Raw genomic sequence first — 13,666 nt, 5'->3', positions numbered from 1 at the left:
GTACGTAAGGAAGATTTGCCACTACAACTTGGTGAGCCCAGGCAGCTTGGATTCTTTTGCTGTACTTCTGGGCTTAGTATGCTGAGTGGTCTTGTCATTCTGGTAGTTGTTTTCATGGAGGACTTCCAGATGGCTCTGAGTAGACAGCATGACGTCGAAAGTGACTGCTGAAGCATTTCCAGATTTTTGTTGCTTTTTTGACTATTTCTGAGGGGCCAAGATTGGCATCTTGGTTGAAGAGTTTGCAGTTTTGGGCATCTTGGTTGGAGACTCTACAGTTTTCTAGTCTCCATCTTGAGCTAAAAGAATTAAGCCCCTTTGGAACTTGATCCTGTCTCCCTCTGAATGGAGGAGCTCTGCATACTTAACTGCCTCTGCTTTTCCAGTTTCATGTGGGCTGAAATAGTTTGGAAATGTAATCTGTCTTTGCTTGGCAGAGGACTGTTTAGAGGAGAGAGATGTTTCCTCTAATGCATGTTTTTTCTTTGCTGTTCCAGAATAAAAAGAAGGAATTTGTGTCCACCACACCTTACAGACTCAGAAAGAGACTAGCAGGTAAAGATCAGCCTTTGCAGTCAGCTGCCACAGTCACTGTGTTCAAGGGAGAGTGTTTTCCTGTTGAGCTTCTCTCTGTGGTAGCAGTGTGACTGAAACAATGTGATTCATCCTGCAGAGAGCGTTGAAATGTCCTTAAGAAAATCTGTGTAGACCTTTCCTCTACAACTGATTGCCACTGAGGTGAGGGGTGGAAGGGTTAGAAGCACCAAATTACTGAACTTCAGTAACATGATCAAAAGAGACAAAGCTTTCAGTAATCTTACCTATGCTGACATTTAGTGTGGCTCAATTGCTTGAACCAGGCATAAAACTTTTTGATGATGGCTGATTCATGTCAAAGTATTTCCAATAACTGGTTGGCTTAACCAGAATGAATGCACAGGAGAGTTTAGTAGATGCTATTTCATCTTCTATTTCTTTTGTGTTGAGAGGCCAAGACTGGGCCAGATTTCATCTGTGCTCTTCAATCAGCACTGCTAACAGAGGTATTTTACAACAACCTTTTTGCAGAATGTGACATAGAAGATAGAATCAGTCTGCATGATTGGCATTTGGGAAAACTGACATAGAGATGCTAAGAGAAATAGGGAATCCCATTGTCTATTTTTTGTCTCTTTATGGTGTGATGATGTTTCTTAGCTGGGATCAAGCAGGAAGCTTTACTTGACAATACTTTGTGATCCTAGAACTGCAAAAGAAATCACCACCCGTGTTTGCAGTTCTCTGAAGCATTGATTTTACCTTTCTGTGAAATATATTTAGGATTCATGTGCTTGTAAAACATCTAGAGAATGTGTGTGAGATGGTGCAAAATGAGTTCTGTGTAAGAAGTCATTCCTAGCTTTTAACCTTAAAATTTGTGCTCTAGCTCCAGATCCCTATTTAGAAAGTGAGAGTGAGTATTCTGCGTCCTGCTCAGAGGAAGAGGATGAGGAAGAACAGAAAGAAGTCAGCACTGTTGTATCAGATCAAAAGACTCCAGCAAAAACTAAGGCTGCATGTACACCTCCTCCCAGAAGCAGCCTAGCCAAAAAAAATAAGGAGCAAAAGATGGTGAGTGTGCAAAAACATACCCCTGAGCTAGCAAACATGAAGGGATGTAGAGTGACAATAAGCTGTTAGTGACCACACCTGACTGTGGGGAAGAACTGCTAAATTCATTTCAGATTCAACCAGCTGGGCTGGCTTTTGCTGTACTTTTGAGTAATCCCTGTTGGGCAGGCATCATGTGAACCTGTGTGCTATTCCAGTTGGCATCATTAACAGCTTTGGAAGGAGAAGTCTAAGATGTCCATGGAGCAGGAGACCTTGTATTGAGACAGGATGAAGAAATTGATTCCTGTAGTATCAAAAGGAGCACACATTAGTGTTCTGGCTTGGTGTTCAGCTTAATTGTCTTATTCCCTTCCAGCACCACGGGTCCCCACACCAATTAAGAATTACTGTTATGTTACCTCTCTCAGAATCTCTCTTCTGGTTCTCTCTTCAGGAGAGAATCATCTGACTAGGTTACCTTTGGCAGAATGCTGCTGCCAATTTTTGCAAATATTTTCTGTCTTCCTGTATTCACTCTTGCTCTATGTCTCATTGGCCATCTTAGGGACAGAGGTAACTTGAGGAGTTAGGAGGAGTGTTGCTGATCTTGCTGTCCTTTTATAGAACAACCTGGTGGAGGAATACTTTGAAGCTCACAGTAGTTCCAAAGTGCTCACTTCAGACCGAACACTGCAGAAGTTGCGGAAAAGAAGATTGAATCAGGTACAGTTCATAGTGAGTCACACAGCTGAGGGGTTTTGATTTCTATGATAAAGAAATCAAATTTTTTGATATTGCTATTTTCACTTTACTGATTATGTGGTCAGTGGTAATGCTGATTTAGGTAGCAATTTTCTGCTACTGTTCTGAGCAGGGACACTGCCCAGTTGTTTCAGCCTGAGACAGTAGGGAAAATGCAGGGAGAAGGGACGATCAGGTGAGCTCACAGCTGAAAGCTGCAGTTACCAGAAAAGGTCAAAGTTTGCTTTTGGGGGAGGAGAAGAGGGAGAAGCAGAATTGTAGAGATTGTTTTTAAAACATCATTTTTGTCAATGAAATGGTAGGGGGAATTACAAACTGTCTTGACTTATTATGTGTAGAGGAAATCAAGAGAGCTGATTTCACCTGAACGTTACTGGGCCAAACCACTTGCAGAACTGGAACGGGTCTAAATGTTGTCACCTAGTTTGTTAGATGTACTTTGTTCCCTTGTAGTTTCTAGGAGACAGGAGTAGTCTTATGGTGACTGAATTACTTTATTTTTCTCCACATGTCACTTCCACAGGACAGTTAAAATCCAGCAGTTGTACCCTATAAGGACAGGTCTCAGGGAATTGTGTAGAGTACCTGGAGCTCTTGTGCCTGTGACTACTTTTTGTATCCATTTGTGTTTTAAAAGATGGCATATATGCAGACTGCCTGAAACCTGCTGTTGTCTGGAATTGCTGCCCAGAGTAACGTCTGGATTCCTAACCAATTCTTTCATAACAGCTGTGGAAGGAAATCAAGGCTTACAGTGTTAAAACTACTGTTGGCTTCAAAGTAGTTGAAGGTTTAGCAGTTCTGTCTCTCAGTACTCTGTTTGTCTGATGCATTGCAGCTGTCTTTCCAGTGTGAACTGTCTTCTACTGCAAGGGAGTGGGAAGCAAAGCTGTTAAAATTGAAGAGAAAGAGAGGCCGGTGTAGATTTGATGCTGTCATCTACTGTGCTGCTTAAACATCAGCATCACAGCATATCTTCAAAGCTGAATTAATCCTTTGATTCTTGATGCTTTTCTCCATTGAGCTATCAGCTGCAAATTATATCCTTTCTGCTGTATTTTTTTAAGATGGTGGGCATTTTGAGCTTCCTCTTGTAGTGACAAACACCTGAACCCTTGCTAAGCATGTGGATTGGAGCCTTTGTTCCTGTGAGCAGGGATGTGATGTTGTATGTTGTTGGTACAGTCCTTGGTGCTGTGTAAGCTCTGTGTGTGTCTGTTTTTCCTGTAGTGATTTTCCCATACTTGGCAGGAAGAGCAGAACAGTGTGTCATCTGTTCTAGTCCTACTCTAGCTGCCATATACCATAAAAAGATCACTTAATCTCTGCTTTGTGTCTCCAGTAGCAAAACTGTGCTTATTGGGGTCTTCATGGGAAGGAAAAACAACTTACCACAAACTGAGTGCACTGACAATAAAAACTATTCTCTTTAGACAGGGAGCATGCTAGAGGGTGTTTTAAGGACTCCAGGTATATCTCTTGCTTTTTCTCGGCTTTGAATGACTGCCATCTCTTTCTCAACACAGCAAACACTGCATGATCTTTTGAAAAATGCTCCCCTTGCCTATGCTGCTGAAATTAGAGACCTTAACCAGCAACATGAATCCTTGTTTTCCAAGTGGATGCTGCAATTACAGTAAGTATCCAAGGAGAATTACTGAAGAAGCTTAGTTAAAAGGCACTGCCAGTAAACTTACCCTCATGTCAGTAACATCCTGTGGATGAATTAAGGAGCAATTCTTTTTCTTTGATTGCTTAAATTTAAAAGTGGGTGACATTAATTTAATTTAGTGCTTCCTGTAGACCAGATCATATCTGATTAACTTCTTGAGCCAAATGTCTGAAGTGCAGTGAAGTTGCATTCTGCTTGGTTAGTTTGCCTGTGCCTCTCTAAACCAAGCTAGAGGGCATTCACAATGAGGAAACATGAATAGTGAGAGAACAGGGAAAGTGAATTATGAGAAGAGTGCTTTTTGTGAGGAATCATTTTTGTTCACAGCAGCGAGTTAGTAGAAGCCCACGCTCACCAGTCTGTGGCCATCTCCGGTGGTGTAGTGATTAACTTTCAGTGCCCATGGTACCTAATGACCTGGGCATGAGGAAACCCTAATACTTTTGGAAACACTGGCAATATAAATTTGATTTGGCTTTGTATGTTTCTTTACGGGATGGAGGAGGCTGAACATCCAGGAAAGCAGTTGGAACTATAGAGACCCAGTGAGATTCTGAAGCACCTTAAAGAAGGTAGACTGCCACCTCTGAGGCTGGAGCTAGTACTGGTGATGAGAAAGGCCCTTGGAAGCTTTTGCAAGGAAGGCTTATGTAATATAATTTTGCAGGGAAGTGGAGTATAAGGAAATTTGTGGTCCATGGGGAGGGACAGAGGGTGAAGAAGACATCAGCTTGAAAGTTGGAGAGTTGCAAGAGGAGGTGTTCTCTGTTACTTGGTCATCTGTGCAAATGGCTAGAGATGTACATGGCAAGGCAGAAGAAACAAATCCCTTGATGACAGTGAAGGGAGTGACAGCTGCTGAGCGCCTTAGCTTTGCCCAGTGCCATTTAAGTAAGCTGAGCTGATACTCTTCGTTCTGATCAAGATAATGCTTTTCCTGCTTCTCAAACCTAAACAAAGAAGTGCTTAAGACTGAAAAATTCTCATTGGTCAAAGGGAATGACAGAAGTCACAGGGTCCACAAACAATCATAGAGTTTTATTAATAAATCACACACTTGGCATCGAAATTGGTGTGTTAGTCTCTGACCTGCTATATAGGCACATGGCACTGGGTTGGATAAAGGGACAGGGGGAAGGGAAAATAGAAGCTAGAGAGCTTAATTTTAAAAAGGAGAGGTAAATTAAAAAGCGAAAAAGCAATCACCACCCCTTGCTCCAGCATTGAGCCAGCTAAGGGGATGCTGATCCTGGATTCAGCATTGATCCAGGTCATCAGTTATGACCCAGCAGTGTTGGTTCAGCTGATGAGATGTCCAGAGTCTGGGGGGCATTGCCTGAGCTTGTGCAGAGGGGTTGCCTTTTTATGGACAGGTTTGTCGCTTTCTATGCTTATTAGCTATCATGCACAGTTTGTTCTTTCAGGCCTTTCTGGAAAAGGGTCAGAGGGCTTTGGGGGTCTCTGGTAGTCACAGTCCTACCTAATAGTCTATGTCCACCTCCTGCCAATCATTCCTGTGCTTTCACTGTACTTTGTTGTTGTTCTTTCTTATGGAAAGATTTTGTCTGTCTCCACCTGGGCCCCCTTCTCCAGCCAAAATTTGTTCTTTCTCACAGCATGTTAATACCAGTAGTCCTTGGTTATTACCAATTTTTCTTGTCTGTTACCACTTGGTTGGCTTCACAGCCGCCTGGTTATTGGTGTTTGAGATTTACTATCAGTCATTTACCTTCTGGGAACTGAAAGCTCAAAAAGGTCTCACTGCTTGCAGTGGTGTTAGAGAGTGGGCTTTAGTATGCAGCAGCCCCACATAATAGAGAGCTCAAAGGGTCTCGTTTTAGACCGCTTTTATAAGGACAAGACAGTGGGCTCCAGTCAGAGTGATTTTTTCATCTTGGCCACAATTTGAGTCAGTAACTTTCTTTGAAGGTTCAGCAACAGAAATGTTATTCAGGCAGGAAAATGAGTTTCCAAGGCTGCTCATTAAAAAATGGGTGCTCATTAGACAATATTAGTTCCTGGGAACAGTGTTTCTGATAAGCTGCAGAGGGGTTTAGCTTAGGTGCAGTTCATCAAGGCTGAGGCCTAATGAGCATTTCTCATATCACAGTGCAGCCTGAGAGAGGGTGAGGGATGTGACTAACGTCAGCTTTTCTGGGTCTCTGCAATTCCATACCATGCTGTCTTTATGCTTTCCATCTTTTTCTGTGGAACAATTAGCATTAAAGAAATACACATGAGTATAGAGTAATTTTGCTTTCAAATGGTGCCTGAGGATCAGAGTGGAAAACCAGTATGAAGGTTTGCTTTTTTTCTTGTAATTACTGTGACCTGTAGTAAACATGTAATATAATTACTGGTGAGGTGATGTGTGTGAATATTGATTCCATTTCTTGCCTGAAGTTGTAGATGTAGTATTCTGTTCTTAATAGCATTTTCTTCCATTGGTGTTTTGCTAAGTTTGTGAGCCTCTAGGCTGCTAAAATGATTCTTCTGCTGGGATGCACATGGCAGGTTTCAGATTCCTTGTAGCTAACATCATTTGTCAGCTGTAAGCTTAAGGTAAGCCTGAAGTTGACAAAACGTGAAATTTTTAAAACCAAGATTGCAATGGATCATTTTGCTTAATGAATGTATGGACCTAAAACCAGACTTGCACTTTTTCGATCCACTGTGTTTGCTCGCTTTTGTGCAGCTTGGGTTTCAATATTGTGCTTTATGGACTGGGCTCAAAGCGTGATCTTTTGGAGAAGTTTCGTACCTCTCTGCTCCAGGATTCTGTTCACCTGGTGGTTAATGGATACTTCCCCAGCATCACTGTGAGATCTGTAAGTGTGGGAAAATCTTGTGGGTTTATGTAATCATCCTATGTTAGAGACACCTAAAGTCTACCTAGAGTCTTTCCATGTAAAATGTTAAGGAAACCTGCTGCACCCTATGGCAACAGACCCTGAATGAAGAGCAGTTCCTCTCTCTTCTAATACTTTGAAGAAATTATCCCATACATTTTCTGGCATTAATAGATATTCATCACTCTAAAGCCTTATGTCACTGTTTTGAAAAGGGGTATAATTTTTTTGTTTGTGTTCACTGTTCTAGGATTTTATGGTAATAATCAGATTCTCTCTCAGAAGGCAGCCAAGGGTTCAGTTTCAGATTTTCTGCACTTCAGTGTCAGACCCCTTCATAAGGAACTCCTGTTTTCTTTTTCAGATTCTCAACTCCATCACAGAGGAGGTTTTGGACCATATAGGGACCTTCCGCAGCCCCCTTGACCAGCTTGAATTCATTACCAAAAGGTTTAAAGAAGGTAAAATTACTTACTTCATGCATAAAAATGGAGTTTACTTACTGTTGAGAGAGCCTGTACATTTTCTTCCCTTACAATTTGTATCCAGGCAGTTACAGTTTCTTAATGCATTGTAGCTAGTGTACTTTCTTGCTTGTAATTTATGCAGCATGTATGAAAACATGCATACACCAGGAGTACATGTGTACATACATGTATAACAACCCCATGTCAGCTGTTACCTCAGTCAGTGTTTTAAAGCAGCACAGTATGTCAAACAAGCAGGTTAGAATTGGTTTCAAAAGCAAAATTAAACAGAATTTTAAACAGAAAGCCTCACAAAATGCTTGTTGAATTATTTCTGAATGTCTGTCTTACTGCTTATATAGTCATACACAAAATGCCATAGAATCTTAATTGTCATGGCATTAGTGTTTCAGTGTTTCTACTGAAACACCAATTCTGCTTTCCATCATTACCTTATGAGTGTTTCTGGTGGGACTAAGTGAAGCAGGCAGGGTAACAGCAGTTCCCACCCAAATGTCTGTAAGTCAGTCTTGCAGCGTGCCACAGCTGATCTGTCTGGTTTCCACTGGCAGCCAAATATGTATGGATTTACACAAAAACTGATTACAGTTCTAGAATTGTTTCTGGACTCGGGAAATGGTTGTTCCCAGGGATAAGTACAGCAGCAAGAAGCTAGCTGGAAATTTTAACATCTACCATTTGCATTATCTGAGCTAGGTCTCTAACTTTTTTTTACAACTTGTTAAAATTTTCAGTGAAGTTACAATGCTTTGGATCCAACCTTGAATAGAAAATGCATTTTTACTGTGAGAAGGAGCTTAAAGATCCTAGTCATGTAAATCAAAAGCAGCTGAATAAACTGTGCTTAGACTTCCATTCTAAAATATATTTCAATGATTTCAATTGCAAAAGAAACACAGCTAAAGGGGCAATTCCTGATAAAGCTATGAGCAAGTGGAAAGTGGATTATAATGGAAAACCTTAAACTGAAAAAAAACCCAACCCTGTAGCTGTGATACAGTGAATTGAGAAAAACCCTTTTAGGTGCTCAGAAACACCCAGTATAGGTTCAAACTAAGCTGTACAAGGAAAGTTATATTGGAGTGTTGTATGTGGAGAGTGGTGGAAGAGACTTGTGCTACACTGCACTGGGAATGGGAAACCAGCTTGTGTGCAGTTTCTTTGATTGGTTCTTTGCTGTTTTTTCTGACCTTGCAGATCCATCTTTAGAGCTCTATGTCCTCATTCATAACCTGGACAGCCAGATGTTGAGAGGAGAAAGAAGTCAGCAGATCCTTGCACAGTTATCCTCCCTGCCCACCATTTACCTCATTGCCTCTATCGATCACATCAATGCTCCTCTCAGTGAGTTCCCCTGATCTAGCCAAGAGAGGGATCTGTGTTCTGCCTTAGGGCTGCTTAGCATGTTTCATAAGCTCATGTATTGCTCACTGTGTATTATTTAGTATGTATTACTGATGATGTGTAGAACAGATCTGTTGATGTATGTATAGTCTTGATTGGGAGTGTGGCTGTGCTGAACCAAAACTGTATAAAGATACTGAGAAAGGCCACTAAGCATAATATACAAATAGACTCCAAGCTTTTGGCATCCTTTGATTTTAGGAACTTACTGAACTGGAGATTGGATCTTACGTCTGTCATTGCATCTGAACGATTTTCTATTGGTCAGTGTTGTGGGCTGAAGGGGAGCTTCAGACAAAGTTTATTAGAGAAGCCCTCCTGCTGAGCCAGGAGGTGCAGAAAGGAACCCCTTCCTTTCTGAACTCCTCAGACAGGATCTAGGAGTGGCTGGACCCAATCTTAGCCCCAGACTTAGCTGATGGTTTATGTTAAAGGATTATATAGGTGTAATTGAACTTTTGTCTCACAAAATTAAGGATGGCAAAGCAAATACACTTAAATGAATTACCTAAGTATATTGATTACGATTATGATTAGACTAAGAGATCCTAATTAGAATTATTTACTACACAGCACAGGTAGCTATAACTATTAGTATAGTTCACGCTTTTTAAACCAGTATTGAAGCAGTTATATTAAAGCTAGCAAAAACAATTCAAGTAGAGATTGATGTTACCCATACCAACAACCATGGGCATATGTCTTTAGCTCAGCCTGGAGGAGTAACCTTGAGGGGCATCCCCACTCGAGGGAGGAATCTCCACACATTCTGAGAAGGGCCTTGTTTCAGCTGTTTTACCCCCTCTCAATGCAGAGTGTCCAACTACAGCCAGAAATTGTTTGCACACTCCTGACGGTGGAAGGATTTACAATGTCTCTATGGAAAAGGGATGCCTGCAAAGGCTTTGTTGCAGAGAATTTATCTTAGTGGAACTGCACTTATCAGGGTGTATGTAATGTGAATTTCACAAGCATATATTGTTTCCTTAATCCTACAGCAGAACTACATGCATTTTAATATTGCTTAACATCTTAGAAAACATAAATCTCTCACTTTTGTCTGCTCTTTCTTTTCTCTCTGTCTAGTGTGGGATCAGGCAAAGCTGAGCCTCTATAACTGGCTTTGGTATGAAACAACCACATTTAATCCTTATGTGGAAGAAACATCTTATGAGAACTCGTTTTTAGTTCAGCAGTCAGGATCTTTGGCTTTGAGCTCCCTAACGCATGTCCTGCACAGCCTCACTCTCAATGCCAGGTAAGACACTGTAACACTTCACAGTAGCACTTGCCAAGGACCCAGTCCTTACAATTTGTGTTTCTGATAATAATGTTCGAGACAAAGATGGTAGGACCTGGGTTTCAGTTGATTGGTTACTTTAAATGAGCAGCGTTTGGGTAGCAAACCTTGCCCAGTGATGAGATTCACAACCAGGTCTTTGTGTGTAAGGCAGAATGAGTTAATATTTTCTAATGATGGGAGTTTGGGGCTGTTTTTTAATTATTATTATGATGATTTTCCCCTTTCCTCCTTTCACGTAGGGGGATATTCAGACTGCTTGCTCAGCACCAGCTGGAGAAAAAGGACAACCCATCTTATCCAGGTAAGTACCCACTTTTTCTCATCTGTTTGGGGTGTTGCTGTTCACAGCAGCCCTGGGTTTTGGTATGCAGGTTACATCTCCAGAAACAGAAGTGCTGGAACAGTTGGCTCAGTGAGCCTCACTGCCTTTCTAGTGGCACTGTGCCTGACTCAGACAGGAAATCAATAGACTGGCTGGTTCTGAAGGACTGCCTCTTACATGCTTAGACATGACTGAGACCATTTGTGGGGGACCGTGGAGTAAAAAAATTAAAATGAAGACTGAGTTTGCATAACTTGCACTTACATGTCCTATGTAAATTACTTCCGATGTACTCCTGTTTTCTAGGATACATGTGGGATATTCTGTCAGTGTCTGTAACAGGTGTTGCAGTGGATATGAATAACATTTTAATGGCAGAGAAAGCAAGATAGAGGAGTTGGAAATTAAGACAGATTAATGATTGTAGAAAATGCATTTAAAGTGCTGTTAAAATTCCATTAGGCAACAGGGTGACTGGAATGCTAATATAGCTGTTTTCCATTAATTACTGAAGATTACCTTGTCTGTATACTTGCAATAAGTGATGTTACTGTAACCACTCTGGTCTAAGCCAAAGCAAGACTTTCAGTTGGACAGTATGTGGAGTGAGACCTGGAAAAATCTGACAAACTTACTACTTTAGTTTCTTGTTCTTGCCTTTTTCTGTCTTTAGGGCTGTCTTTCCAAGACTTTTACCAGCAGTGTCGGGAGGCTTTCCTTGTGAACAGCGACTTGACACTCAGGGCACAGCTGACAGAATTCAGGGACCACAAGCTTATCCGGACCAAGCGGGTAAGTCCAGGGAAGAATTCTGGATATTCAGCCACTTTGAATAAAAAAGATGCTTACTTGCTACTAAATTAGGTTGTATTGTTTTCAGCAACTAGGAACTGGCAAGGGGCTGAAATTCTGTAATTGCAGCTCTTTCCATGCCTTCAGTTTGTCAACACCCTTTACATGGATAGAGGGCTGTAGAAACACAGTGTGCTTTGGTTAGTCAGCAGCCTGCATGTCTTCTTTTTGAAGACTGTGAGAAGTAGCAGACTGTGGAGCCTGCCAGTCTGCCTCCAATAGTATTACCTGTATTTCTGTAAGGAAAGAATGCAGGCAGTATAGCAGTACAAGATACAGGAACACAGTGTTGAGAAGCTTTGTAGTGTCAGACAAGCATAACCCACCATAAGATTTCTCATTTAGTGACTTTTCTCAGTATTTGTGCATTTCCTGTGTTGCTCCAGTGAAATATTCCAGGTTTTCAGTGATGTAGTTGTTCAGAATGCTGTCTAGTGGCTTGCCTGGCACTGTACACTGGTGTTAACAATGTCTGTGCATGTGTGTTTCCAGGGAGCTGATGGTGTGGAGTACTTACTAATTCCTGTCGATGACAGTACCTTGACCGACTTCTTAGAGAGAGAGGATGAAGATGTGTAATGTCTCTGTGTTCTCAGTGTCTACAGCAACTGCTCTCAATGGCTGCTGGAAAGGGGCCTATGCTCAGATCTCTCATTCTCCAACCTCAAAGCTGTTACACTGATAAGTAATAATTCTAATGAATCTTGCACATTGTTCAACTACTCAGGTAGTTCGGAACGATGACCTCGGTAAGCAAGGCCTCTCCTGCGCTCTAGTTGGATTTGTCTGCTTTGTCTCTTAGCTCAGACAAAGCCTATCTGTGCAGCCACCCTGACAGCCAGAAAAACAAACTTGGTGAGATTGTGCCTTCTGCTCTCTACCTCAGTAGACATGAGGGTTTTATTGGAGCAATTTACTTGGGAAGTGCAAATCACATGGTTAAGAGCTTTAGTTTGTACTAGTGGGGCAACTGTTCTCAACTGAGTGCTATCCAGTACTCCTCCACCATTTAGACAAAACTAGGTTCCAGTGTATGAAGACAAGGTTTATAATGCCACAAGACCTGCCTTGACTGCGTGAGGAAAGGAGAATAGTAGTGGGTTTGAGATGCTGCAGGTAACTTAGTCAATTCTGGCAATAAAACTGAAGGACTTGTCCCAAACCCACATCCTTTTATAAGATTTAGGTAATCAAAATTATGATGGACTCATGTCATTGCCTGGTACTTTCCAAGTTGCAGCCTAGGAATATGAAGATGCTATTAAGCTTTTTTATTTTTTAAAACCTTGATTGTATATTTATATTTTTTACATCAGGAGTGTCCACTGATCCTGGAGGAGGCCTTAAATGCCATTTAGAAGCTCTCCCTTTTAAGCTCTTAGAGGTTGGGAGACTGCTGAAGTTTGACATCTTTTCTTCAATTCTTTTTTTCTCAGTTATGTGGGAGGAAGTTCTATAGTTCCATCGTCTAGAGTCTGCCAGCCAGACTTCAGGGACTCTGTATGCCTAATATTTGGTAGCTGTGTTACAGCTCAATGTTGTAATAGTTCAAATCAATCAAATAAAGTACTTTATTAATTTTCATTAGCTTGTCTTGTCTTTCACAATCTTTTTATGTTACAGGAAGATAAAGCTCCTTGTGGCAGTTGTGTAAAAGCCTCATTTTCATTATTATGTCAAATATCCATGCAGAAGATTTCAAACTACTGAATAGAAGTATTTTATATTGTTTCTTTCATCAAAATCAAGAATTGTTTGCCTGCCTTTTAATACCAGTATATAGCTTTTGAAGAGAACCAAAACATCCCATGGAGTAGTAGTTACCCCATCTGCCCCTCTCAGAAGGGACATGTATGGCCTGACTTCTGTATTAGAAACCTAGAGCATCAGCCTACCCCACTATCAGCTTGGTTCTTCATATAGGTCCTTTCCCTCTGCCTGGGAAAGAAGAATCTTTTCTCCTCACTTCTCAGCATGCTGCGGTGCCTTCATGGTATTGGTAAGAATGATGACCTTTGTATAGCCTAGGTAGCTTCAGATAAACCAGTCATCTCTTTCCACTTACATTCAAGAGGAACAACACATGCAATTATTAGATAGAGACACTGCTTGATGAGCCACATTTATTAACTTAAAAGGATAGAGCTAACAACTTTACAAATTTGTAATGAAATATTTACCATCCAGAGATGGTAGGGTATACAACTCTGAGATGTGTTTTTCTTAAAAAATAATAATTCCCAACAAAAAACTAACTTGGAAAATAAAACTCATTATCAGTGGTGAAAACACTATTTGTTCAGTTCTAGTAATCCTGTAATTAAAAGCCAGTTACAGAAACTGTTTTTAAAAGAAAATAACAAAGGCACATGTATTTACAGCTTTTGTTAAGGAATTGAGTTTCAACCTTAAAAAGCATTT

The 13,666-nt window shown here is 41.0% G+C and overlaps 1 protein-coding gene across 2 annotated transcripts in view; it reads left to right on the top strand.

Annotated features, from left to right (window-relative positions):
* The window catches only part of LOC134552028 (hyccin 2), a 68,040-nt gene extending 55,211 nt beyond the window's left edge, over positions 1–12,829 (top strand). For both annotated transcript variants that reach the window (XM_063400262.1, XM_063400260.1), the window contains 11 exons: positions 498–555; positions 1,427–1,611; positions 2,218–2,316; positions 3,882–3,991; positions 6,723–6,855; positions 7,241–7,337; positions 8,562–8,708; positions 9,855–10,026; positions 10,311–10,372; positions 11,067–11,185; positions 11,738–12,829. In XM_063400262.1, coding sequence (XP_063256332.1) covers positions 498–555; positions 1,427–1,611; positions 2,218–2,316; positions 3,882–3,991; positions 6,723–6,855; positions 7,241–7,337; positions 8,562–8,708; positions 9,855–10,026; positions 10,311–10,372; positions 11,067–11,185; positions 11,738–11,824 — 1,269 coding nt within the window. In that variant the 3' untranslated portion in view covers positions 11,825–12,829. The remainder of the gene's footprint in view (positions 1–497; positions 556–1,426; positions 1,612–2,217; positions 2,317–3,881; positions 3,992–6,722; positions 6,856–7,240; positions 7,338–8,561; positions 8,709–9,854; positions 10,027–10,310; positions 10,373–11,066; positions 11,186–11,737) is intronic.
* Positions 12,830–13,666: the final 837 nt, after the last annotated feature.

This window comes from Prinia subflava, chromosome 6, assembly GCF_021018805.1.
Source record: "Prinia subflava isolate CZ2003 ecotype Zambia chromosome 6, Cam_Psub_1.2, whole genome shotgun sequence".
Taxonomy (NCBI): Eukaryota; Metazoa; Chordata; class Aves; order Passeriformes; family Cisticolidae; genus Prinia; species Prinia subflava.
This window is presented reverse-complemented; position numbering and strand designations above follow the sequence as displayed.